Raw genomic sequence first — 25,244 nt, 5'->3', positions numbered from 1 at the left:
ACATCTGCATTTCTTTTGAATACCTCCACAGATGGTGAATCCACCACTTCCCTGGGCATCCTGTTCCAATGCCTGACCACTCATTCTGTGAAAAAATTATCCCTAATATCCAATCTAAACCTCCATTGGCACAATTCGACTCCATTTCCTTTGGTTTTGTCGCTTTTTTGCTTAGGAGAAGGGACTGACCCCCACCTTGCTACAACCTCCTCTCAGGTGGTTGTGGAGGGCCATAAGGTCTCCCCTGAGCCTTCTTCCCCAGGCAAAGACCCCCCAACTCTCCCAGCTGGTCCTCATGTGACCTGTGCTCCAGACCCTTCACCAGTGTTGCCCTTTTCTGGGCACACTCCAGCACCTCAGTGTCCTTGCAGTGAGGGGCCCAGAACAGAATGCAGGATTTGAGGTGTGAACCACTCTATTGCTGATATGGGCCAGGGTGCTGTTGGCCTTCTTGGCACATTGCTGTGTTTCCTGCCTCTTCTTCCAAAGATCATAAACTTCTTTCTTCTCTGGGTTCCACCCAAAGCGCTTTATTCAGCCAGGCTGGCCCTTTTCCCTGCCAGCTTGTCTTGCATCACATGGGGATGGGCTGCTCCTGTGCTTTTGAGATTTCCTTCTTCTAGAATATCCAACCTTTCAGGACCCCTTTGCCTGTCAGGGCTACCCTTGCAATGGACTTTGTCAGCCAGTCTCTCAGACAAGCTAAAGTGGCAGTTCTGCTGACTTGTTCAAGAACTGAAAACTCGTTACCATTTTGTGATTGCTTTGCTCAGGAATCCTCCAACCATCACATCACCCTCCAGTCCTTCTCTGTTCACAAGCAGCAGTCCTGCCGGGACAGCTTCCCTTGCTGCCCACTTTTGGCCAGCAGCACCAGGAAGTTACAATCTTCCACGCTCTCTGAGACCCACCCGGACTATTTCTTCTCTGCTGTGTTGTATTTCCAGCGGACGTCTGCTAAATTAAAGTTCCCCATGAGAATAAAAGCCAGTGATAACAAGATGACTTCCAGCTGCTTGTAGAATATTTCATCTGTCTCTTCATCCTGGTTGGGTGGTCTATAACTCCTACCAGGATATCTGCCTAGGCCTTCCCTCTGATTCTTATCCATAAACACTCCACCCTGTCATCACCATCATTAAACTCTAGGCAGTCAAAACACTCCCTAAGACACAGGCCTACCCCACCACCTCTCCTTCCTTGCCTGTCTCTTCTGAACAGTTTATAACCATCCATTGCAGCTCTCCAATTGTATGAGTTATTGCGCCATGTTTCTGTGATGGCAACTCTATAATAGTTTTCCTGCTGTGTGACAACTTCCAGTTACTCCTGTTTGTTGCCCATACTGTGTGCATTGATGTAGATGTACTTCAGTTGGTCTGTTGATTCTGCTACCTTTTCATGGGAAAAAGCTCTGATTTTTGTGTGGCCATTCTCAAACACTTCTGTGGTTTCTAAAATACCAGTAACCCATTCCATCTTTGCTGTCATGTGAACCTCCATCTGCTGCCTTCACTAGGACAGCAGACTGAAGGACCTTGGTAGCACACTGTCCCTCAAACATTGGCATGGTTCTCCCAGGCTTATCTCTAGTGACTCTGGTTTTATCCCTTTCCACTTTCAAACCTAGTTCAAGGCTCTTTCAATGAGCCCTGTTAACTGCTGCCCAGACATCCTGTTTTCCCTTTGAGAAAGGTGTACCCTGTCCATTGCCAGCAGGCCTGCTGTCATGTAGGCTAATAGATGACCAAAACCCCCAAAATTCTGCTGGGGACACCAGGCTCAGAGCCAGGTATTGATCTGCTGACTCTTCTGTAGAAAGAAACCTAACAAAGCCTTTTGCACCAAAATAACTTCTGCTTAATCTGTGTTTTATTTGTACCCTGAGTTCACAGCAAGGCAGGTAAGGACCAGCTGCAGTGGCAGCAGTACTGCAGCCTTGCTGTGCAAGTTCTCCCAAGGAATTTCTTTCCCTTTTTGTTTGCCACAGCTTGGTCTGTGGAAGCCTGGAGTGTGTTATTTAAGAGTGGTGAACGTGTTTTGACTAGTTTTTGTGAGGCACTTGCTGTGTTCTTGAGTACTTGGTAAAAAATCATTATTGGAGAACACAGAGCCTCCATTTCCTTAATGCTGTTCTTTTCAGTGGATTAACCTGTGAGCTGAATGTGTTGCATAATGGCTTTTCTGTCCTCTGGCCCTTTCACATAATAAACGTGTTGGCCACAGACTTTGGGAATGCAACTTTCATACTACCCAGGTAGCAACAGAGAGGAAATGACATTTATTTTGGTCATTCTTTTGCTAAATAAATAAATAAATAGAGAAATAAATAAATGGCTCTGTAATTGCTGAGACTGGGGAGGTGTTGTTACTGACTCTGGTATAGAAAGGGTTGTTAGTACAGTCTTGAATTTCTGAGTCAAACTCCTGCTGACTATGCAGAAATAGTTTGAGGTCTGAAAATACTGCCTGAGTATTTGAAAATAGTTGTGTGGACACAAAGCTGTTTACAGATCACTCGCTGGCCACTAGCCAGTTTCTCAAGGACAAGGTAGTTTGGATTTTTTTTTCCCTTTAGGATCACAGATGTACTTGGCAGGTTATCAAAAGATAAAAATGCTGGAAATAGTCTCCTGGTGCGAATCCTTATTTAATTAAAACATAAAACTTTAGGCCAAATGTTGCTTGTAAGCATCTTGGTAAAATATTTCTGAATTTGTCCTTATATATGGGATTACAGTATAAGGCATGGTCCCCATTCTTTTCAAGAATGCTTCTTACTTTAGTCCTCCTGCAGCATACCTTGTGCTCTACAAGGTGTATTTCAGTTTCAGCAGTTTCTGCCTGGCAAATTCTGGCTTCCTCATCCATAGTGGCAAGGAGATGTAATGAAAACTGGCACTGATGGTGTTTGTAATGGCTAAGGGAAAGAGAATCGGATAATAGAATATCCATCCTGAGTTGGAAGGGACCCACAACTCTTGATGGAGTGTCTCCCCTCAGTAGGAAAAGTGAAAAGGTTAAAACCATGCAATTCCAGCCCTTTTTGTTGTGTGGGACAGCACTGGAGAAGTATTAACAGTTGAATTTACTATATATACATACATACATACATACATATATATATAAGTACATTTAAGAGTTCATTAACTTTCCTTCTTTAATGCTAATGTTCTGGATTTTTTTTTTAAGGCTGCCAATATGAAATCTCTCATTTCAACCATGTTGAGATAACATTCATTACACAGCCTGATTTCCTTGCTCTGCTCAGCTGTATTGTTCTGCTGGGATGGTCTACATGGAAATAGTTCCCCATCCCCCTGCCTCTCATTAATATGAAGCTAGCAGCTCCTCTCCATGTAGTGTGTTTGTTAGCATCTTGGATGCAGCTAGACAAAAGGTGGCACTCTTGATGGGGACAGCTGTACAGGACATTGCATGTTAGGCTCCTCTGTGCAGCAGCAATCCCAAAAACATAGTAAAAAGTGAAATAAAAATCAGCAAAGGCAATAGTTCCCCCTTTTCCCTTCCCACTATCTTTTGCATTTACAGTGAGGTTTGTGCCTTCCAAAACAATTGCCCATCCATTTAGCACTTTTGAAATAAAAGAAAAAGTTGATTTCCATTTATTACCCCTCCATGCTGCTCTCCAGGAGCTGCTGGGCATTTCAGGATGGTGCCTCAAGCAGCAGGACCTGAAGCAGCATAGCTGGACACTTCTGTCTGTGACTGCTGGATGCTGCCCGGGGAGGGACACTGACCTCTCCCTGCCTGTCTCCCATTTCTTGCAGCGGGTCTCTTTTGGCACTGGATGGAATGCAGCAAGGCTGGTAGGGTGTGTGTGGGCTTATTTCTCCTTGTGTCATGGTGTACGACCTCTGACAATGCCTCGCCAGAATGCAGGCTGCTTGCAACAGCGGTGGTGCTTGGAGGGGCAGGGACTAGCTAGGGTTTGATTATTAGTTTTTCTTTCTCCAAGGAAAAGTACATATTTTGTGGCACTTCTATGTACTCAGTGCCTAAATATTTATAATTGTCGAGGACATCTCACCCTCTCTTTCTGAAGGGGTGTGCCCAGCAAAGAGGTGTTTTCTCTGCAAGTTAGTGAGTGTGCACAAAGTGAAATGGGTGCAGACTTGCCTGGGTATGCAGAGGGCCTTGGTCAAAAGGTGTCACTTGCTCCTTTCAGCTGGAAGGCTCTGCTCATCCAGGGTGATGATTACATGTCAATATGAATTCATTTAAAAAGCAGTCAAACAAAGAGAGGCAGCCCCAGGCTTTCCTCATCCAGGCTTATTTTGATGTCACTCTGCAGAAGGGATGGAGAAACTCTGCCCTTTATCTGCCATCTCTCTCAGCTGCAGAAGCACCTGCATTGTTTTAAAGCCCCTGTCCACCCAAGTGGGGACCTCTGTAGGTCCCTTTGGGCCCTGCTTGGTCTGGGGATGGAACCCGGTGTGGTGCTGGGTGGTTCTGATGCCATGTGGCAGGCACAGGGCTTGCTCTGGTCACTTGTGGTTCCCTTCAACCTGGCTAACAGAGTCCCTGTTGCAGGGACTTGCTGGCCATGCCACCAAACTGGGCCTGATGCTCCTTCAGGCCGTGGCCAAGACTCCATGGAGAGCATTTTGTGGTGAAAGTGCCTGTCAAGGTGTGAGATGGGAAATCAGCAGCAGTCTGCATTAACAGACCATGTAATTTTGTATCTACTAGTACATGTTTTATAATCTTGATCTAAATTATTTTCTTGATGTTCTCCATCTGGCTCATTTTTAATTATAGTTGCCAGAAAGAAGTTGTTCTATGTAAAAGAGACCATTGCAGGGCATCCAGAGAGACAAATTGGTGTTAGGAGAGGTGTGTTTAGTGACTGGTAAAGCCATTAAGGTAGGGTAAAGAACTGGTTTGAATGGGGGCCAGCTGATTTTAGCTGATGTTTCCAAAGGAAGCCAAATGTGCTCTAAGCCAACTGTGTCCATGTGGGAGGTATGCCTCTATTCGGATTTAATTATTTTCTTTTGTTTTAGTTAGTTGGGGATTTTTTGTGTTTTTCAGTAGAGTGCTAACTAAATCATCTAGGAAGGTTTAAAACCGGAAAAAAAAATACAAGGATTAATAAAATCCTCTTTTTGGGCAGCTGAGGGTGCAGACTCTATTCTAAGAGAATATGAGTGATGGTGGTTTCAGTAAAGGCCACTAAATCTGGACACAGCATGGTGGTGACTGGAAGAATGGGATGATGACTGCAAGGATGGCTCTTGAAGGAGGGTATTGTCCAGGGTGGGGTCTCAAGCCAGTTAGCTTAAGTGTCCCTTTAGAAGCAGCATCTGGTGTGGTGCAGGAAGCTGTGGTGGTCACCTGCAGAGCAGCAGGGCTTGATGCAGTGCCCAGCTGATGACTGGAGTGTCTGGCAGAGGGGCAGCACTCAGCACAGCCTATCTTCCAAAAAGTGTGTGAAGTTTTTGTGGCCTCGTGTGAAAACGTGTGGCGGCCTTGCCGCCAGTGTTGCCAGCAGGCCCCCGTTGGTCAGCCTTTCCTGCTTGGTATTTGAGGAATGAAAAACAGGGAAATCTGTAGCCTTCACTTGGTAAGGGAATGTTCTGTGCCATTTCTATGTTCTAGCCAGGAAATGAGCAGTCTTGAAGGGATCCCACTTGGCTGAATGGACTGCAGTTGACATGACTGGATTAACAAAGGACCATCCATAGTCTTAAACTGCACAGCTGCACTCCTCTTACCCTCCCCTTTCCCCTGCAACATCCCCTCTCTTCTATCTTTTTTTAATCTATTGCCAGGTGAAGTGTTTCAGTGACTGTGAGCTGAAACCTGCATGAACGTCAGGCCTCAGGCAAATCTTTCAGAGCTCCTTGGGGAATCTGTGTTGTTTTCTAGGTGAACTGTCAAGAGAGCTGCCTGCCTTTGCAGTTCTCTTTCTGTCTTCTCCCATCAGACCAAAACATCTCCTGCTGGTGGGTGCGACGAGAGGGGTGGGCTGCAGGGCAGTGTGCTGGGAGCCAGCAGAGATGCCTTCTGACTGAGCTCTGCAGTTGACCTGTTGTTATCCTGGGAAAGTTAGATTGTGGCTTTCTGCCATGCTTTTCCCACCATCCTTTCTCCCCCCCTCCCCTTTCTTTTCTTCCTATTTAGGCAATGAGCTGTTTAGGAGAAGGAAATGCCTCTGATAATGTATATCCAGCATCTTTCACAGTGGGAAAGCTACCACAAAACTAGGAATCAAAGTAAAAAATCAGTGAATAGAACTCTCTTTTTTTCTTCCTAGTGGGAAACATCTTTTCACTCTCTACTCAGAAGAACAAAACCGATAATAACTGTGTATCTTTCTGTGCATTATTTCACAGAATGCAGTACTATGCATGAGTAAATTGTCATTATTATTTCTTCAATAGGCAGCTAGTGAGCCTGTGGATATCAAAAGCAGGATAGAGAGCATGTTATTTTCAGTTTTGCTTTCCAGGCATTTGATGTCAAGATTTAGGCAGAAGGAAAACACAAGAGCTCTGTCCTGTCTTTGACTTTAACAGTGACAGTCTTTAACAGCTCTGGTTGGTTTGGGTTTAGAAATCATCTAACGGGATGACTTCTTCTTGTGTATTTCTGCAGTGATTTTCCTTGTTTTTGCACTCAGTTTTTTTTTGCTCTATTTTATTCTGGAAGTACTTTTCATGCCAGATAAACATTATCCTTTTTGTTTACAAGTTCATCTCCTTTGCTGGAGCATATGATTATTAGAATGCTATATCAGTAGAAATAGCATAATTTTGGCTGCAAATGTAGTTAGGTAGACTTTTTGCTTAAGAACACTTCATTATTTATTTATTATTTAAGTTTTTGGTTTTGACCAGGGGGATTGTTTTCACTTTGTGCCATTCTGTCTTTTTGCCTGTCCAAAATATGTTCTGTTTCCTCCACAAGCACTACTCCCAATGCTTTTCACAGGGTAGACCTGATCTTTTCAGGGTGTGGAAAAAAAATGCCATGTAGAGTCCAAGTTTTCACAATGCAAAGTTGATCAGTGTACAGCTTTATATGTTGCCAAGTGACAGAAAGAGCTGATGGTAAACATGCCTTGGAATAATAAGTTATCATTTATTGCACTGGGGCGTGCAACCCAATAACAGAGTATTGCTTCATGGCCTGTGGCCTCAGGCTGGTAGGAGTTAAGAGTCAGCTGAATGAGAAGTGAAATGGAAAGTTACGTTTGCCATCGGGGCATTGTACAGCCCTCAGTGCTAAGAGGTGGTGCTGTGGTATTTTCACTTGATGGCATGTCTAAATCTGCTGCTTCTGTGTGCAGTGTGGCAAGTGAAATTGGATTAGTAGTTTGTTTGTTTTTTGCAGATCAATTCCTCTTCTTTCTGCAACTGTCAGCATAGAGTACTGGGAGCTGGGAGAAGTTTACCAAAGACTTAATTGTGTACAGGGCACAGGATAATCCAAACTTGCAAGTAATGAGTCACAAATGGTGCATTCCTTCCTTAATGTGTGATGTTGTCCCACATGCTGCTTCCATGCCATTTAGCTGGGGAGCAGGCTTCCAGGAACAGCCTTCCAGAGGCATGTTAATCCACAGGTCTGAAACTGTGTTAGTAGGAGAATACGTTGCTGTGACATAAATATCTTGGGTAATTGGGGAAGGTAGGGTGGGGAAAATAGGTAAATTAACTGATGGAATTTCTTTTGCACTTAATTTGCATAGTTCTTTGACAACATTAAGGCACAAGAGAAAAAGAGCACCATGAAAAACAGCACATAACACCACTTGCCTATGAACTTCTCTAAACTAAAAATTTTACAGTAATAACGTGTGCAAAGAAAGAAAGAGGCAAGAAGTAGGTGTATTAACTGACTTGGAGGGTGTGGGAAGACTTGAAATTTATTATGTTCTGCAGATCTTGGCAGTCTACCACGGATTCCCCTTGCCCCTCTGCTTTTCAACATGCATAAAGCCCACTGAGATGAGAAATAAACACCATATTGCTATCAGACATGACTAGGAATGTGCTTAAGTAGTGGATTCAGTTTAAGATCCAGTTAAATGCTGCAGTATTGCTGTGTTGATGAGAAGAACTACAGCTCTATGTGTATGAACTTGCAGTCATCTGCATGAGAAGAAAGAGGACAAGATTTGAGGTTGGCAATCTCAATTCCATTGGCTTGATCATCCCAACAGGCCATTTAAAAATGCAGTGGTACAAATAGCACTCTTAAAAATATTCTTAGGCTGCTTCCTTGGGAGGATAAACCAAGTGCTTTAATATGAATAGAGCCGTGAAATGAGGGAGAGAAAAGTGGGGAGAATGTGTAAGAAACAAGAAGTAGTTCAGAAATTTTGGTGAATAAAATCTTAATGTGGTCTAAACGAAGGGAATGTGTTGGCAGGCTCATTTCCATGGGGACAAGCTGACAGTGCTGATGTTTTCTTGTGGTTCCCATACTGAAACCCAGTAAGCAGCAAACTCTCACTCCCGGGATGAGGGAGCCTTTTCTACCTGTTGCTGTGCCACTGCTTGAAGAAACCTCTGCAGCTTCCTCAGTCCATTGGCTCTGGAGACTGTCACCTTATGCCTAGCAAGATCCTTCTAGGTTGCTGTTGTCTTCATTGCACGTTTCATATCCACACAGCATTCTGGCTGTGGGACAGTACCTTGTGATCCTCAGCCTCTGATATTTGGCGCCTAGCAATATTTTAAGAACCTGCTGTTTTCAGTTAGCATGGGTTGCATTTTGCAATATTGCAGAGCTTTTTCAGGTATCTAAATGGTAATTGCTAACAATTTGCCTGGAGAAACAAAGCTGCAAGAAGCTCTGCCTTGCCATGGGGATGGGGATGCCTGGATGCCCTGAGGGGCCATGTGTCCACACTGCATTAAAGCAGAGGCCTCATTCTGCATGAAAAATGCTATCCCAGTGGAGAGGTGTTGCTGAGATGCGGTGTCTGGATGGAGCCTTGATGGTTACTGCATTTGTAAAGTGCCCTGTGAGCAGAATTTAAATAAATTTTAATCCCAGGAGATTGAGTTCAGAAGGTTTCTCCCATCTATGATTTCTGCAGTTCTTTCTTCACATTCAACCACATTGCAATTTTATTATTACTCTCTTTAACACTGACAAATTTTTCCAAAGCAAAAGCTGGCCGTGAAAATCTGACGATTGGTTTCCAAAATGGGACTGCTTAGCCATTTCATGTTGCAAGCAAAATTATACCAGCATGCTAATAGTTTGACAGGTCTGTTCTTGAGCAGAGCTGTTAAGCAAATAAACAAACAAACAAATACTCTGCTCATGCTTATATGCTGTGCTTGTGGTGTTTGTTTTTTCCCGCCCTCTGAAAATATTTTTAATGAAAAGAATGTGGCTTCAAATGTCTTTTTTACCTCTCTCATATAAATTAATGTCACGCAGGCCATCCCTCCTCCTCCCCATATGTTGCAGATTTTTAGAGTATGAGTGCTCCATACATTATGAAAAGGGTATTTGGAGTAATTTTAAACAATATTCTGAAGTGACCAGGGTTTAAATTTGGTCTGGGATACTGAGCAGACCACACTTCCCACACTCTGCAGTTCCCTTGCTTCCAGTCCCTTAGGAGGATTATGTAGAAGCTTTTCCCCTCCCAGAAGCAGCAAAGTGAAACATGAGCAGTGGCTGTGTTCTGCTGTAGCTGGCCCCAGATTTCATAGGGACACTCGTGGAGGCACCAGCAGGATCCCGTAAAGCTGCAGGGGAAATGTGGCAGGGCTGGTGCACATTAGTCATCCTGAGTGGGCCAGTCTCACAGGGAGGAACACTGACTTCAGAAAAGCTGTGAAGTCGAGCACTGGGAAATTTTAGGTGTCTCTCTGGAAATAGCAAGCCCACCAGTAGTTAGTAGATTTAAAAAGACAAATAGAGTAAAAATTCCATGAAAATGGCATCCTGTGCTGCTACTTTGCTCTTCTGCATGCCACATTTTCTGCTTGAGTATATTCTGCCACCATTTTAGCACCTTCACTTTGCTGCAGAGTGAATGGGGAACTGTATTTCACTGCTTTTTAAAAAAAGTTTCTCTCTTCAGACCTCCTTAGTGTTGTGAGGGTTTTTTCTTCAGAGATGTCTTTGTTTCTGTTATCTTTAGCATATTCTTTTTGTACCTAAAACTGTACTTCCCATGTCCTTGGGCTTTCAAATTCCTTCCACAAAGCTGTGGAAAATGGGGGCAAAGAGCAGGCATTTTTCCACCTCAGTGTAAGCCATTTTCCCCTCCTTCCTTGTGGGATGGTAAGTCTTGAGGAGAAGACCACAGGCTTTTGTCATTAGGCAGACATCCAGGGTGGGAAATTGGAGTTGGAAATCTCCTGGGCTTGCTGAAAGACTTTGGTTCAAGAAGTAGTAAGGTCAAGGTGAGGTCAGTGTTGGCTACTGCACACCTTACGACCCCTAACTTTGTTTCAAAATCAAAACCAGCTTGAGACCAAGCTGTAAAAAGAAATGCCTGTGGTAAAGCCAGTTTACAGAGCAAGCAAAGCCTGAGCACAGTAATGTATTTATAGAAAGCACGTGGATTGGTTAGTAAGGGGGAGAGTGAAGCACAAGAAGAGTTGTGGAAGAAGGCTGAGGCAGTGAATTCTGCAGCATTTCGTCCTTTTGAATGCACCAACAATGCCTGGCCATTACCTCCATGGAGGCCATCATAAGGTGTGAAGGGATCAGGATTTCTCTAAAGAGACTAGTGGTTTGGGGTGCTTCAGTTCTGGGGGGCCAGTCTCAAATGACCCTGTAAAGAGGTTAATGTTAGTCCAGGCAAAAAATACACTATTCATGTCCATCATGTAGGTTTCTGCCTAGGAAACTCAGAAATTGGTGGGGAGAGAAATAAAGGAACTGTGACTTCAGTTAAACGTTCAATTGTGTTCTTATCATTATTTGTGATAAAAGTGACGACATTTAATGGGCATACCTGTTGGTAGAGAGCTTGACTGATGCAGATAAGAACATTTGGAGATGGTGCTTGGGAAAGTGGTTGGGAGCCTGGGCTGTTTGACTGGTTTAGGATAGACTGCTGGGTGTTACACTGCTGAGTGTAACAGTGGAGAGCTGGAAAATACCAATATTGGGACCATTTCTAAGTGCTTGTTTAGGGAAAAATGTACACAACAGCTAACTGATGTCTCCACCTCATGTAAACATACACTGGAGAGAAAAAGGCTTTTGTTAGAAGTCAGCTGAGGCGAGTTACAGCCCACCAGGGCTGGAGGGGCCTGCCATGCAGCTTGCCTCCCAGCCCTGTGATCTGCGTCCTGCTGGCTCCAGCTCTGTTTTCACTGCAGAACAAACCAGTTTAATTTCCTGGACTGCAATCCCCTGCCCCACCCCACAGTTTGCTTTTTCTGTGTTAACTTTCTGCCATTTTAGTGATCTCAATCAGCTTATCACATGATACAATGAGTGCCAGAAGGAGCTCAGTGCTCCTGGGAGAAATATGTGACAGGAGGCTGGAAGGAGGCAGAGGAAGGAAGGGTAGGAGCTCCCTGCTGCAGGAGCTGGGATCTATTAACTCAGCTCCAGCTGTACTGAGAAACTGTTCCCGTACCGTGGCGCAGCTGAAGGGAGATGACGTCTTGTTCTTGTCTGGCCTTTGTGAGACAGGCAGAGAGCTCTTGCAGGTCTGATGCATCCCTTGCAGAAACCCCATGTTTTTTACTTGGAAAGACCAAACCAGTGAGAAATGTCCTAAGCCCTAATCATGGGCTAACTGTGCTTACTAGGTAAAGCATGTAATATATCACCGAGGTACTAGGTATTGGTTCATACCTAGTATGAACCTAAATAAAACATGCAACACGTGGAATTTAATCTGGCATCATAATAAGCTATCATTACTGACAATGAGCTTTGCTTAAGTAAACAGAAGGGAAGCTGTGAATATAACCCGTTTGTACTTGATAATCGTTTTAATGTGGAGAAAAAAAAAAGATGCTAAAATTTGAAGAGGAACACTTTATATTTGTTACTGTTGTTTTAGCTATCTAGAGGTTTTGTGGTATTTCCTAGGAAGTATCAGAAGGGAAGTATCGTTGCTGGGGAAAACCCAGTGACTGTAACTCTTGTCCAAGTGTTTTGCTCTGTGTAAGCTGAAGGGATGGGTGAGGTGCTGGTGCTGACTGTTCTCTCTCTCTCTCCCTCACCAGGGTCGCCATGTCAAAACGGGTCAGCTGGCGGCCATCAAGGTCATGGATGTTACTGAGGTGAGTAGAAGAACCTTCTGCTTCATTAACAGCTGTGTAAAATTTAATCATGAGATGGTATAAGGCTTTCATCACATTTCTGTTAAAAGGCATGGTCCTTGCATGTGAATGTTTGCTCTCTGCTTGCAGGACCTGACCTCTCCAGTCCATCTGCCTGAGAGTTCTGTGTGCCTGTGTGCTGGGGCATTTGCCTCCAAAAATTGCATTGTCCAGTCCCAGGGCATATTGGGTGCATGTAGCACTCTCTTTTCAGGAATTTCTTAGAAGAGGGGGAAAAGGTTCAGATTGCTTGCTTCGCACTTGTTTTCTCTGAAAAGCAACATCTTGCTTTTACCAAAGAAGAAGGTGAGGTGTCTGCTTGTTGTAGAGGACAATGTTCTTCCTGGTACATCTGCAGCCTACAAAGGGCATATGTTTATTCAAAGGAATGAGTCCCTTGTAGTTCCAAGAAGCCTAAAAGCAGAAACATCTGCAGGAACGATGAGCAGATTGCTAACAGAATTCAGCAATGTAAAGTAGTTACAGTAACTGACCCATGGGGATTTACTGTGGAGCTTTAGATGGGAAAGAGGGGAAATTAACCCAGTCAAAGAAATAAAAAATATATGCCTGTATTTGAATCCTTGGGCATCTTGCAGTTTATGCTGTTCAAAAAGCAATCAGTTTAAATTAAGTTTTCAAAACAGATGAAGAAGAGCATGGGCTTCTCCCTGTTACTCTGTGGTATGTAGAGTTCCATTCACAAATTAACAGTTTCAAATTTAAAATTGGATGAGATACTCCCATGTGATATCTGCAAAGCTTGACTGATACTGCTCTTCTGGAGAGAGGTTGTGCCTTTTCAAACTGTCATATTCTTCTGAGCTCCTCAGTCTTACCCAGGGGGAAGAATAACATTAATGTGTGTATATTGTACACAGCTGGCGAGCTTTGGCCAGGATGGTTATAGCAAGCAAAACTTCTGCAAGGATATTGCTGCAGAATATTTTATAGCTTAGTATGGGTATAGGTGCAGCAAGTAAAAATGGCCTTAGACACAAGGTCTTGGATGAGTGGTGGGGTGTAATGGGTAAACAGGCAGGAGAGGAGGAAAACAAGAGACAGGGTTAGGTCAACTGATAGGGCTTCAGTCTTATCTCTGAATCTCTAGTGATCGATGGGCAGTGTGACTGTTGCTCTCTAACTTCAGCTGTTGTGTCTGCCAACAGCTAGATTCCTTTTTTGCCAGATGGCTTGATAAAGATCAATTTTCAGCTGAAGATTTTCAAAGGCTGCCTTCATGAGGAGGCAATGCTTTTTATGCTGCAGTTAACAAGCAGAGAAACCAAAGAGGAATGAAGGTACATTGACACACAGTGAATGTTCTTTGCACAGCAAATGTTTTCATCTGTGCAGCAGTTTTGCACAGGGCAGCTTGCTGGACTGTGCATGACAATGGCTTCTTCCATAATACTGAGATTGGCTCTATTGCACACCCTCTGTTTTTAATAGCATGTATTAATCACAAACAGTTGTAATAGAGAGTAATAGTAATAGTAAACAGTTGTAATAGAGAAAAAAAAATATATTTTTGCACATAAAAAAGAAAACAGTTGAAAAATGCTGTCTTTAGTATGTCTTTAGTATGGCTAAGTTCATATTGGAGGAGTAAGTTTTGAAACTTAGTGTAATTTTTGTCTGGTTTTGAAAAGCAAGTTGTATATTGGCACTGTCTTTTACCTCATAAGTACAATGCTTTCTTAGGGTATGAAGGAGGGAGGAGTTTGGAGATTTAGCTAGCCCCATGCAGCTTAAAAGTATTGTCATTCCTACCAGGGGAGCTCATGTGTTTTTGCTTCAAAGAAAAGAGCTCACAGAGACTAAAAATGTGTAAGTTCTTCCAAGTTGTACTAACTCAGCTCCAGTTTTTAACACCAGGCGTGGGTGATACTCTTGCATGTACCATTTTCTCAGTGGCAGATGTGGCTGCAGGATGTTCTTGTCCAGCCTTGCTCACTGATTCCTTGCCTGTTTCCCAACACTTGTGCAGGCACAGCTGCCTTGGGGTCAGGTGGTGACCTGGATCAGTGAACAGGCTCTAGTCCCAGTTTTAAAATACCCTTACTCCTCTCCTTCCCCTGGTTACTTATAGCCTGGATTGGTTCATTGATTGAGTTCAGCACATGATGTTGCAAACTCTGGTGTGGTTGCTATGAAGAAGGTGGCATGACACTGGAAAAGATCCAGTCTGGCCATCAGGGAGAAGGGGCAGTGTAGCTCAAATTGATATTTCTGCCAGAGAGCCATATCCTCGAGCTCAAATTGATATTTCTGCCAGAGAGCCATATCCTCAAGCCATAGCTTCAGTTCCTCAAGGATTTGTTTAATGAACATCTCCTTTGCTGGCAAACAATGTGGGTCCATCCTGGTCCTAGCTCACCACAACTTATGGGGACAGTGGGAGGAGTGAACATGGGGACAGAGAGGGCAGTGACTTCCACCATTAGCACTCTTCCAAAAGAAATGCTGAGGGAACCACAGCCAAAATTCACCTTCTCTGCCTGTTTTAAGAGCTACAGTTAGATGAACTGCTAATGGTAATACTGTATCCATGCCCATGGAGAAAGAGGCTTGAGTGGAAACTTTCACAAAACTGAAATTGTGGTTTTCTGATGAGTGGTTGCTTGAAGCTGTAGGTGATTTTTGCCTATGTGCATGTTTTATTGGCAATGTTATGCCTTTCTGCTTAAATTCAAGCAGTGCCATGGGAGATATCTGATTATTCTGACTAACCTGAACTGAGAACAGACACAAGGCTTCCTTTCTTCTAGGATACCTCTGATCCAGTGCTTATTTTGCCAAATGCTTAACAAATTAGAAAACCTAATGTATTGGCATGCTCTGTGGGCACACCCCAGATTTTCAGTTTTCAAGGCCATGATTCTGCAATTCACACATTGCTCAGGATCAGTGAAGTTATGTCAGTTCTAGGCTGTAAAGCTTTGATCATCCACACAGGAGGGATGTCAAAGTCAGAGTGAAGGCTTTCCTTAAAATGTTTTGGTTGGCATGAAGAAAATGAGGTATTATAACCTCTGACTCGAGGCATTGGAAGAAATATTACAACTCTGGAGTGCACATGGCACTGTGGAAATGCTCTTCATCCTTCTTATCTTTTCTTGTGGTTTTCTCTTTAGATTTTAATTTTGAAAAGAATGGTGGCAAGGATGAGAGAAGAGGAGGTGGGCTGAAGCCTATCAGCTTGATCTTTGAATAAATTATGACTAGTTAGTTCTGCTGCCTGAAATGTTGGGGGATGTCAATGTGCATAAAACTCCCCTGCCTCTTCTAATTTCCTCCTTTCTAAACAAATAAGGAAAATACTTAGAAGACTGGATCTTTACTGATCTTGAGATCTGCAGCACTAAAGCAAACGCTAATGGAACAGTAAGACCTGTAGATCTATAGGTATCACTACAGAATGGTGCACAGGTACGCCTTCTTTTCACTTTTGAAGGGCAAAGCTGCAGTGCATGTAGGCTGAAAAAATTTCACTGGAGTGTAGAACAAATAAAACCAAAAACCTCACCAGTTTTCATCAATGGAAAGCTATTCTTATTCCTTGTTGCAATGAGCCCAATGACTGTAAAAGGGGAACAGTGCAAGCTATTGGCATCTGTGTGCTTTAAAAATTGTTTTACAAAATCTGCATATGTAGGATGAATCTCACGCTGCATGCTTCTTGTGAGGGAGGCATTATATGTAGTCTGTTGTTAATCTTTCTAATGTAAGGCCTCAGTTCCTTTTATGACATTGGTTTGGAGAAGGTGGTGTTCAGTCCATGTTGATCCCTTCCACTCACTGACCATACTGTTAGGTTTCCATCATCATAAGATTACCATGACTCCCAAGATTTAGCAGTCCCTGTCTACTTCGAAGAATCTGTTTTCTTGTGAAGCAAATAGCATTTAAAACCTTAGCAGAGCTTACTTGGCAAATCTGCCTGCATCCAAGCTGTTAACTTGCATTACACCCTAAAGCCTGACTCTGCTCTGCTTTGGAGCCTTTCCTTGCAGCTGCACGGCTGTTTCCAGGGTTGCTTCTGTGTTCCACTTCCAGCAATGCTTTTCTCTTTGAAAAGTTTAGTAACTGATTTTGAGGGAAAAACACAATTGCTTCTCTTCTGTTTGTTATAACCCCTGACGCTGCTGCTTCTTCCTCCTACCTCTTCCCACACACGCTCTTGGCATCCCTTGGGAAAGTTTTCCGCATGCCTTTTTTAATAGCATTTCTCAGCTCTTGTGCCCAGTGTTTCATGACTTGTCCAATCTAGTCTGTGTAAAATTATGCTAAGTAAACAACTGGATACTGTATCCTGCTGATTTATGAAAGAAGTTGGATTGCTTTTAGAGCTTGCCTGTCTTGCTCTTTCTGTGTGTCCTCTGCAGAAAAGTTAGCAACCTCAGACCAAAGCCTCCAGGCCTGCAGAGAAACATGGCACATCTCCCACACCTAGACAGGAAAGGTTCCCTGAGTTACTCATTGCCATCTTCCTTGCTCTGCTGACTCCTTATTTCTGTTGCAATAGGAAAGTCACTTGGTTTGTTGTGAGTCTGTATCTTACAGCCTATGTGGCCATAAGATAAACTACATGAACTACAATCATGTAGATGATTTGTCCATTTTCCATAGGACATCTCAAAGCAGTCTGCAGAAAAACTGCTGTTAAATAAAAACATGGGTTCCCACATAAACTAGCATACAAAATGAGGGAAAAAATGACATAATAAGCCAAACCAAAAGTTTGCAATATTATGTTCTTGTTTTCCCCATGTAAACTCAAAGACAATCCATGGATTTCAATCTATTTGAAGAAGGAAAAATAAAAAAAGCTGATGGCTTACTCTGGAAGATTGGGAAATACAGACCCTTGTGGCCCACTGCAACAGAACTGGGTCAAGCCAGCCTAGAGAAGCTGAATAGGGGCCATCCTTGTAGTGTAGAGATATGAATGTAGTGCTTTTACCTGGCTTTATCTGGCTTAGTGCAGTTGCCTGATAAAGTACTTATATACCAGTCTGGGGCTGTACTTACTGTGAAGTTAGCCAAAGCAAACCTAAAGTTACCTGAGTTACCAAAAGTCTGTGGCCTTCCAGTGTTTCATAGGAGTCACTTCTTCTTAATGTGAATTGGGAGAAATTGGTAAGGGACCTAAAAATCCAGATTGTTCCATGGAGAGTACTGGCACTCTGCTTGCTTGTCCCTGCAATGAAAGATTGCTTGCTACTAGTCTGTACAACATTTTGCAGTCTTTGGTTAAACAGTTACCTGGCAAAATAAAGAAGTGTTCTGTGGAAAAGAAAAAAAAAAAGGAAAGCTATTTACAATCTTGACAGCCTTGCTGTCCAGTTCTCCTGAAGCTGATTAACCTCTGATCTCTTCTAGGGATTAGGTTAAGGGAAAAAAAAAGTTGCTGGGAATTATATATTACAGTTCAGAGGAAAACAGAGCTGGACAGAGTGGTCCCTTGAGCTGTAACATCTGGTTTTGGCGGAGGTCAAAAAGAGCTACAATAGTCTTGCAGCCAGTAGGGCAGCCTTTGGTGAACTGCAGAGCATTTGTATAATTGACTATTTCTTTCTTTAACTGAGATCCCTCACCTACCTCTGCCCTTACCCAGCAGCTTGGCACAGTTCTTCCCCCTGCTTTTCCATGGACCCGATGCCAGGAGTTTCAGCCCTGCGTGCTGGTGTCTGTGTGGGACTGGGCTCTGCTGCAGCTCCATGCTGCTTTTTATTCTGCAAGGCTCCTGTTTGGGTCAGGCAAAGGTGGTCCTGTCCATCCTCGGGGCGAGGGCAGGGCACAGAGCCTTGCAGGGGTGCCAGACATGTCACAACACTCCTGCCCTTGGGTGGCTGGGACGTTTCTTGGGTTGCCAGCTCATAGTTCTGACAGAGTAGAGTGACATTTAACTCCGAAAAGCCTTTTGTCCTTACAAGGAACAGTGACTTTATCTCCCAGCAAGGCAGACACATCTAACACCTGGCTTAAGTCAGAGCTTCAATTTCTGGACTCAACCCAAGAAATTTCCTGGAGCAGTGCTGGCACCAGTTGGGATAAAGGGCAAACTTCTGCTCTCTTCATCTGATTATTCAGGGGTTAGCAAGATTGTTAGGCTAGAGAAGCTTATTTGGAAAGGGGAGGATGTCTGGTTTGATGCAGTTGCAAGGAAACTGAATAGGGAGCTTCACAGGCAGTTTGAGATCAGGGGAAAAAGTTGTGGCTCTTAACAAGCAGCTTAGGAAATTATACTGCTGGAGAGGGCTGATGTTGAGCACTAAGGCTCTGCATTACTGTGTCCCTGTGAATAGCAACTTTGCACTGACACTGTGTGCCAGGGAAAAACTGGCAAAGGACAGAGAAGAAAATGGATGTAAAACATTCACACATGCTTGTTTCTCTATGCTTATTTCAACCTATGTTTTCTCCTTATGCAAGATTGCCACCTGAAAGGAAGATGCTTTGCATGCACAGCTCATCTCAATTGTCTTTGTGGGCATACCTCTCTCTGTATTTTAACAAGCTTCTCTTGGAAACCTGACTGTTTCAAGGCTGAAAGAAACAGATATGTTCCTTTTGCCATGAAGATCCTCGAGGGCACTATTGCAGCACCTCTCAACAGCCATAGGGCTTTGGCTGTAAAGGTTTCATGGTGCTCATTCAGTAGGATTCCTGTTGCATGGCTTTTTCAGTTGAGGCTGGGCAGTGGCTTCATGCTCAAAGTTGATTGTGGAACACAATGTGAATAAAGTGTAAAGAAAGCAGTGTTGACTCTGCCTTTTCATCTGTATGCTTATGTCTGATGTGCAGGGTTGTTGTCCTGTCTAGCAGAAAATGTTTTACCAGTGCTCTGTAAATTGAAATGTAGTTTAGATGACACGACCTGAAGTTACGGTTACATAAAGGGCACTTTGCTGTAGTTTGCAGTGTAGAAGAATCTCCTTTGTTGTAGGGAGATGGCTTTAAAATTTTGCCTACCTGGCTTTAAGAACCAGATAACATTCTGCTATAGCATGGCAGAGCATGCTCAGGATATGCTCCTCAGCTGTGGCACCAAGATCTGTTATTGCTCGTCAGTATGTGAGAGCACATGTTTAATATTGGAGCATAATGGAAATGGCTGCAGCTGACTTCCATAGGCAGAAGAATAGGATTGCATATTAAGAAGATTTCTCTGCAAGTCTTGAGCTCTTTGGACAAGCCTGGACTTGTTAAAAAGTTTCTTTGCTTTGGTCTGGTGCAGCTGCAGTGACACACTGAGAAAGAAAGAGTAAGTCATCCAGGTGAACTTGTTACCATCCTTGGGCACGGTTACTTGTCCAGGTGGGCAGTACTCATGCATTTATGTTCTAATACTGTGCCTGTTTTTCTTCAGTCATTAGGCTTGATACCTGCAATCATCTGAAGTCCTACTGTTAGCAATGACAAAGAGGTCACTAATGACACGTGGTTTCATATACAAGTGACTGCTGACATCAGTCTGTATCCTGGACTCTGAGCCTTTACCACTGTTAGTAGTAATGTGGGTAGCATGCAGATGCTTTCACAGCTGAGATATTTTACCTACAGGTCATACCTGTTCTAACATGAATTTGAGCAATAATAACCTGTGCAAATTCTGGTGATGGAGCATTTCTTCTGAGCTGAGAGGAGCATTTGTGCAGGTGGCCTCAGTGCAGGTGATTTGCTGCTGCCTTCCCCAGTGCTGAGCTCTGATTGTCTCAGCTGTCTAACAAGGCTCGAGTTCTGATAGGAAACAAATGTTTTCTGTGCAGGTAATAGCAAAAAGTACGGGACTGCGTTTTTAATCATTTCTATCAGACACAGCACAGCTCAATTTACCCCCAGTGAGTCAGACATACTGTCTACTCAAGGATAACAAGGCAGCCCTGTCAATACAGTGTTAGAGCATGTGTGCTCTTGCCAGTTTGGGCAGAGTGAAACCAATAAGGATTGTGACACAGAGCATTGTGCTTTCATTTTAGCACGTTTCTAGGCTGAACTCGAGTCTGCTGAGTATTCTTCCTGTCTGCATAGGCAACCAAAAGATCCCAGGTCCAGTATAAGCTGCTGTCTTTCAGAGATACACTTTAAAATCTGGCTTGGGCATTAGGATCAAAGTCAGGGGAATTAATTCTCTGTTTATATTAAAGGGGATATATCTGCCTGAAATGTAATCTCTCTTGACTGTGTTTAATTGTATTCTTATAAACTGCACCTGCCTGTGGGCTCCTCCTGTTTTTGCTGCAGCATTCCATATTTTTATCTTGACTTCCTAAGGAAATGAGGCTTCTTGGTGATACTGAGCATGTCCTGCCTTCTTTTCCACCAAATACCATTTGGATCTGCTGGTCGACTTCAGCCAAGTTTAATGAGGAGTAGAAATTCCGGAGATACAAAGTCCTGACAAGTTATGTGAAAACTGGCAAGCTGCATGGAGAAGGGAGGGGCTGAAATTTATAACCTCTGCTTTGAAAATGATAGGCAGACCTTAGCCACCTTCCATTATCAGTCAGCTGGCCACTGTTTTGCAGTAAATCATGAGGAAAAAGTAGATCACTTCATTTTTATTTAAGGAAAAAGTTCTGTGCAGTATAGCTCATGAAAATTACTTTCAAGCATTTTTAAATCTCCTCTGGTTCTTTCTTTAGTTTATGAGTCCACAAATCTAGTACTGTACATTTGAGATTATCCTGTGTGATCTCTCTCTCCCCTCCTTTCTTAACATGCCTATGTGTATATATAAAGATAAAATAGCAGTGTTATTCTCCAACATTTAATGAGTCAAAAATGTTTTTTCTAAGTCCCTTGACAGTGCTTCTTTTGCAAGGCACAGTTTGAATTATTTTCTATGGAATTTTTGGCTAAAATAGAGTCTTAAAGCCCAGCTCCTGAATCTAGAGATTATGGTAGCAAGTGCTAATGCTGGAGGACCTGGGAATTCATTGTACTCTAAGCTGGTTTGTAACCACAATAAACACTGCCCTAGTGCCTAAAGTGTTCTGCTTCCCCTGTGCTCAATCTCTTAAATATGCAGTGGAAAGCACACAGCTGAGCTGGTGTTGAAAGAGCCTTGAAGACGCTTTGCAAACTAGTTCAGTTGATCAGTGCAGGAGAAGATTCTGTTTGTCTCCAGAGCCCCTAAGTGTCTCAAATCCTTTCCAGCAAGGCTCCTGTGTACATACCTCTAGATAGAAAGTAGTTTCTTTGTCAGAAAGCATTAAATAAAGTGTGGAGAACACTTTAGAGAGAAGTGCAAAGGTGTTGTCATTTAATTGCGAAGATTTGTGCTTCATAATAAGCGCATGGTTTAATTTTGGTCTCTTTTATTAAGACCCTGCTTCAAGCACCATTAGAGTGATGGGAATCTGGCCACAGAGGCATTTTTAAAATTTTTGTTGTGATGTTTACCTCTTGATTTTTTTTTAATGTCAGGTGTTGTTTCTTGAGCACTTCATCAGTGTTTTGTTCTGAAAGATGAATCTCTGAGAAGTGAACAAGCATCTACCAGAAGTGCTACTGTTCCTGTGTGGACAGCAAGCACGTGGGTGTTGTGTTTTGCCTTACATCCACCAAATAAAGTGGTAGTTTTGTACTTAGCACGTCACTGGTCCAAAATACGGAGGTGGGAGTTCCAATACTTGCTCTCTTTTTTACCTCATTCTGTAAGATAATGGGTGCCTCCTCAAGTGTGTCCCTCTCTCTGCCTAGTGGAGGGGCCAGTTCCAGAAGTGAGCTCAGCTTTTGTATGTTGGTTGGTGTATGAGGTGTTTCTGCAGTGTTTCTCTTCAGCAGGAATATTTTCCACTGTAGCACCTTCTTCCTGAACCGAGTTTTAGTGTTTGATTCTAGATGTGGTAAGAACTAAGTGGAAATCCTAGTGTAAATGCAGCAGCCCACAGACCTTTGGAATAGCTCTTACTGTCCTGGCTAAGCACCATGGCTCTGCCTGCAAGAGTAAGAAAGGAGAGCATCCATGATCCTTGAAAATAATTTTCTCACGCGGAATATTTTACTGAATGGAAATGTAATTGGGCAAGGGAGAGAGAGCGTCCTACTGGCTGCTTGGCTCCCCCTGTGCTAACCTGTCCTGGCTGGGTCTGCCGGACAGGCAGCCCTGAGTCACTGCTGTGGAAACACTGATGCACAGGCAGCATTATTACAGAAGGTTTTAGTTGTCTCTTGCATATTTTACCTCAGATCCCTTTTCACTGGCATTTATTGCAGTTGCCTCCCTTTGAGCCTGTGGGACAAAATGATTTTTATAAATGAGTTTGTTGATTTTCATTCTGAATTTGTATTTCTGCTTCTCTTACTACGCTCCTTTGCAGCAGTTGTTAAAATGTGCAGCTTTGCATCGATTATAAAATAATAGAGTTGCACTGGTTTATAGATCAGAGGGGGCTTCATGGTCAAACAAGTCTGCACTCAAATTTGAGTCCCTGAGGGGACATATCTGTTTCTATGTCAGAACTGCTGCTGCTTCCCAATTCTGATTAAAAAGTTTGAGAAATGTACCTAGCCCAGTCTTGATTTCCAACACAAATTTTAAGAGTTGGCACTGATCATGTAAAAGGGGATGGATTAGCATGTAAATGCAAACTCATCTTCCGTGCCTACAAATGTAAACAAAGTATGTGTAAACTCAGGAAAGAATTTCTCCCACTGGCAGGAAAAAAAGGAGGAATAGTTGCATTTTCTATTTGTAAATGTTCACATAGCATCCTGTTGTGTTAACAGTGCTTCCTCCTGACATAGGTGTCTCCCCATTTCTAGGTACTTCTCCCTAGAGATAAGGTTTTGCAATACAACAAAAACAAACGGGTGTCTGGATGCTATTGCAGGGCCCACCCTGCCTCTCTTCCCTTCCCTTCCGTTCCAAGTTTCCCTTCCACCAGAATCTATCAGGTCCCATCCTGTGCTTCACTGGCAAGGAAACAGATATATTAAAAAGAAAAAGAAAAAGATCAGCTTTCTACTGTTTTTGCCCTTGCTAAAGCTGGCCAGGGGGTGGGTGAGAGGGGCCAGGCAGGACAGGGAGTGGAAGTGGCAGCTTCTGGGAGCTGGCCTGCAAGCAGCATCTGCACAGGGTTACAGTTGTGGGGCTGGATGAGGAACCCTGAGCTGTCCCTTTGCAGTGCAAATCCAGGAGGAAAGGCACCTGCACCTTGGCTGCATCTTTCTCAGCCACCTGCTGTAACTGCTGAGGGACTGTTTGTAGCACTTCAACCTGCAGATTTAGGAATAAAGAATGAAGTGTAAAGGTCTTCTGCAGGGATTCCCCTACCCTCTGATTCTTTCCACTGTGTAACAGGCTATTTTTAGTCTGCTTGCTTGACTTAGAAACTATTTCACTTTCTGCTTTGGATGATTTCCATAACATTCATTGGGATTCTGAATTCCAGTGTTCAGGATAATAGCAGAGCAAAGAATTGCTGTGTGGCAAGCTCAGTTCCAATGGTGGGGCTGGAAAAGCTGTGCTGAGGATGTGTGATGCCAGCTGCCTCTGACCTGGTGACCTGTGGGAGGCTGGCTTAGCTGAACTGCATTGTGGATCATGCCCCATGTTTGCAGGCAAAGAGCCTCGTTAACCCTGAGTTTAATGGTGCTTTTGTTAGTGAAAGGCAAAGGAAAACAACCCTTTAGTGGACTAATCCAGGTAGCCAAAGTAGATCTACCTCTGAAAGACATCTGTTTGCTTTAAGTCAAGTCCAGAGTCAAAAGTCCAGCCTGCCCTTGCTGTGTGTGCTTGGATGGTAGCATTGCTAATTTGCTGAATGTCACTCATTCTTCCTCCACATAGTAGTTAGTAGTAGTTATGAATTAAATTGGCATGAATTAAATTTTCTTTGTCAGTAAAGTGCTCTTAAGCTATATAAGGTGTTAGAGCAGGCCTTGCTGTGGGAAACAGTGCTCATCTTAACATTTTTGCATATGATGCATCTAATCATTTGCCAATCTGACATATAAAAGATGTCATGGAATCAAAGAATCACCAAGGTTGGGAGAGACCTACAAGATCATCCAGTCCAGCTGCTCACCTGGCACTATCACTGTAACCCCTAAACCACCAACTCACATCATCCAGCACCAGATCCACATACCTGTTAGACACCTCTGGGGATGGCGACTCGACCACCTCCCTGGGCAGCCAATACCAATGCTTGACCACCTGAACAGTGAAATTTTCTTTTTAATATCTAGTCTGAATCTCCCCTGTGTCAGTTTAAGGCCGTTTCCTCTGCTCCTCTCACTGAAGGCACAGCAGCAGGGATCAGCCCCACCTCACTACATCTCCTTGCAGGCAGTTGTAGGGAGCAGTGAGGTCCCCCCAAGCCTCCTTATCACCCTCCCTCAGCTGTGTCTCATAGGACATGATTTCTAGACTCTTCACAAGCCTTGCTGCCCTTCTCTGGACACACTTGAGCACCTCAATGTCCTTTTTATATATTTTATACAGCTAGTTCTGTAATAAGTGAATTTCATACAGCTGGATGATAAAGCAGGAGAGTGCATTTCAGTGGGTTTGGGCAGTGTGTTGCTGTTTCCTAGGAAAGGCCTGTGCACTTAGAATCCCTGAGGCAGTGCTGGATCCAGAGGGGGATGAAGACTGACTGGCAGTTAATAGGAAATTTTCTTAGATAAAAATAAAGATGTTTCTTCTGCTGGTTTTCTCTGCATCCCATGCAGATAATGCCTGAGATGAATATACATACTTGTGGGAATTCATATATTCAGGAGCTGTATATTCAGTGGAGAGCAGAAATTGAGCCTAATGCTACAGGTCAATAGAGATAAAAAAGTTTGGATTCAGTGTTTGAGATGGGGGGGGGGGAAAGACATTTAGTATCAAGCCTATATTCTTACGAATTTTCCAGGTTTTTAGGTTTTTTTTTGTGTGTGGTTTTTTTTTTTTTTTTTGGCGAGTCTTGATTAAGAACCACTCTGGATAGATTGGTT

General features: G+C 43.4%; 1 protein-coding gene across 10 annotated transcripts in view; it reads left to right on the top strand.

Moving 5' to 3' along the window:
• The window catches only part of MAP4K4 (mitogen-activated protein kinase kinase kinase kinase 4), a 163,499-nt gene that overhangs the window by 66,867 nt on the left and 71,388 nt on the right, over nucleotides 1-25,244 (top strand). For all 10 annotated transcript variants that reach the window (XM_064710554.1, XM_064710498.1, XM_064710508.1 and 7 more), the window contains exon 3: nucleotides 12,189-12,245. In XM_064710554.1, the coding sequence (XP_064566624.1) occupies nucleotides 12,189-12,245 (57 nt within the window). The remainder of the gene's footprint in view (nucleotides 1-12,188; nucleotides 12,246-25,244) is intronic.

The sequence above is a fragment of the Zonotrichia leucophrys genome, chromosome 1 (genome assembly GCF_028769735.1).
Source record: "Zonotrichia leucophrys gambelii isolate GWCS_2022_RI chromosome 1, RI_Zleu_2.0, whole genome shotgun sequence".
In the NCBI taxonomy this organism is placed as follows: Eukaryota; Metazoa; Chordata; class Aves; order Passeriformes; family Passerellidae; genus Zonotrichia; species Zonotrichia leucophrys.
The sequence above is the reverse complement of the archived record's forward strand: the minus strand, read 5'-3'. Positions and strand labels throughout refer to the sequence as shown.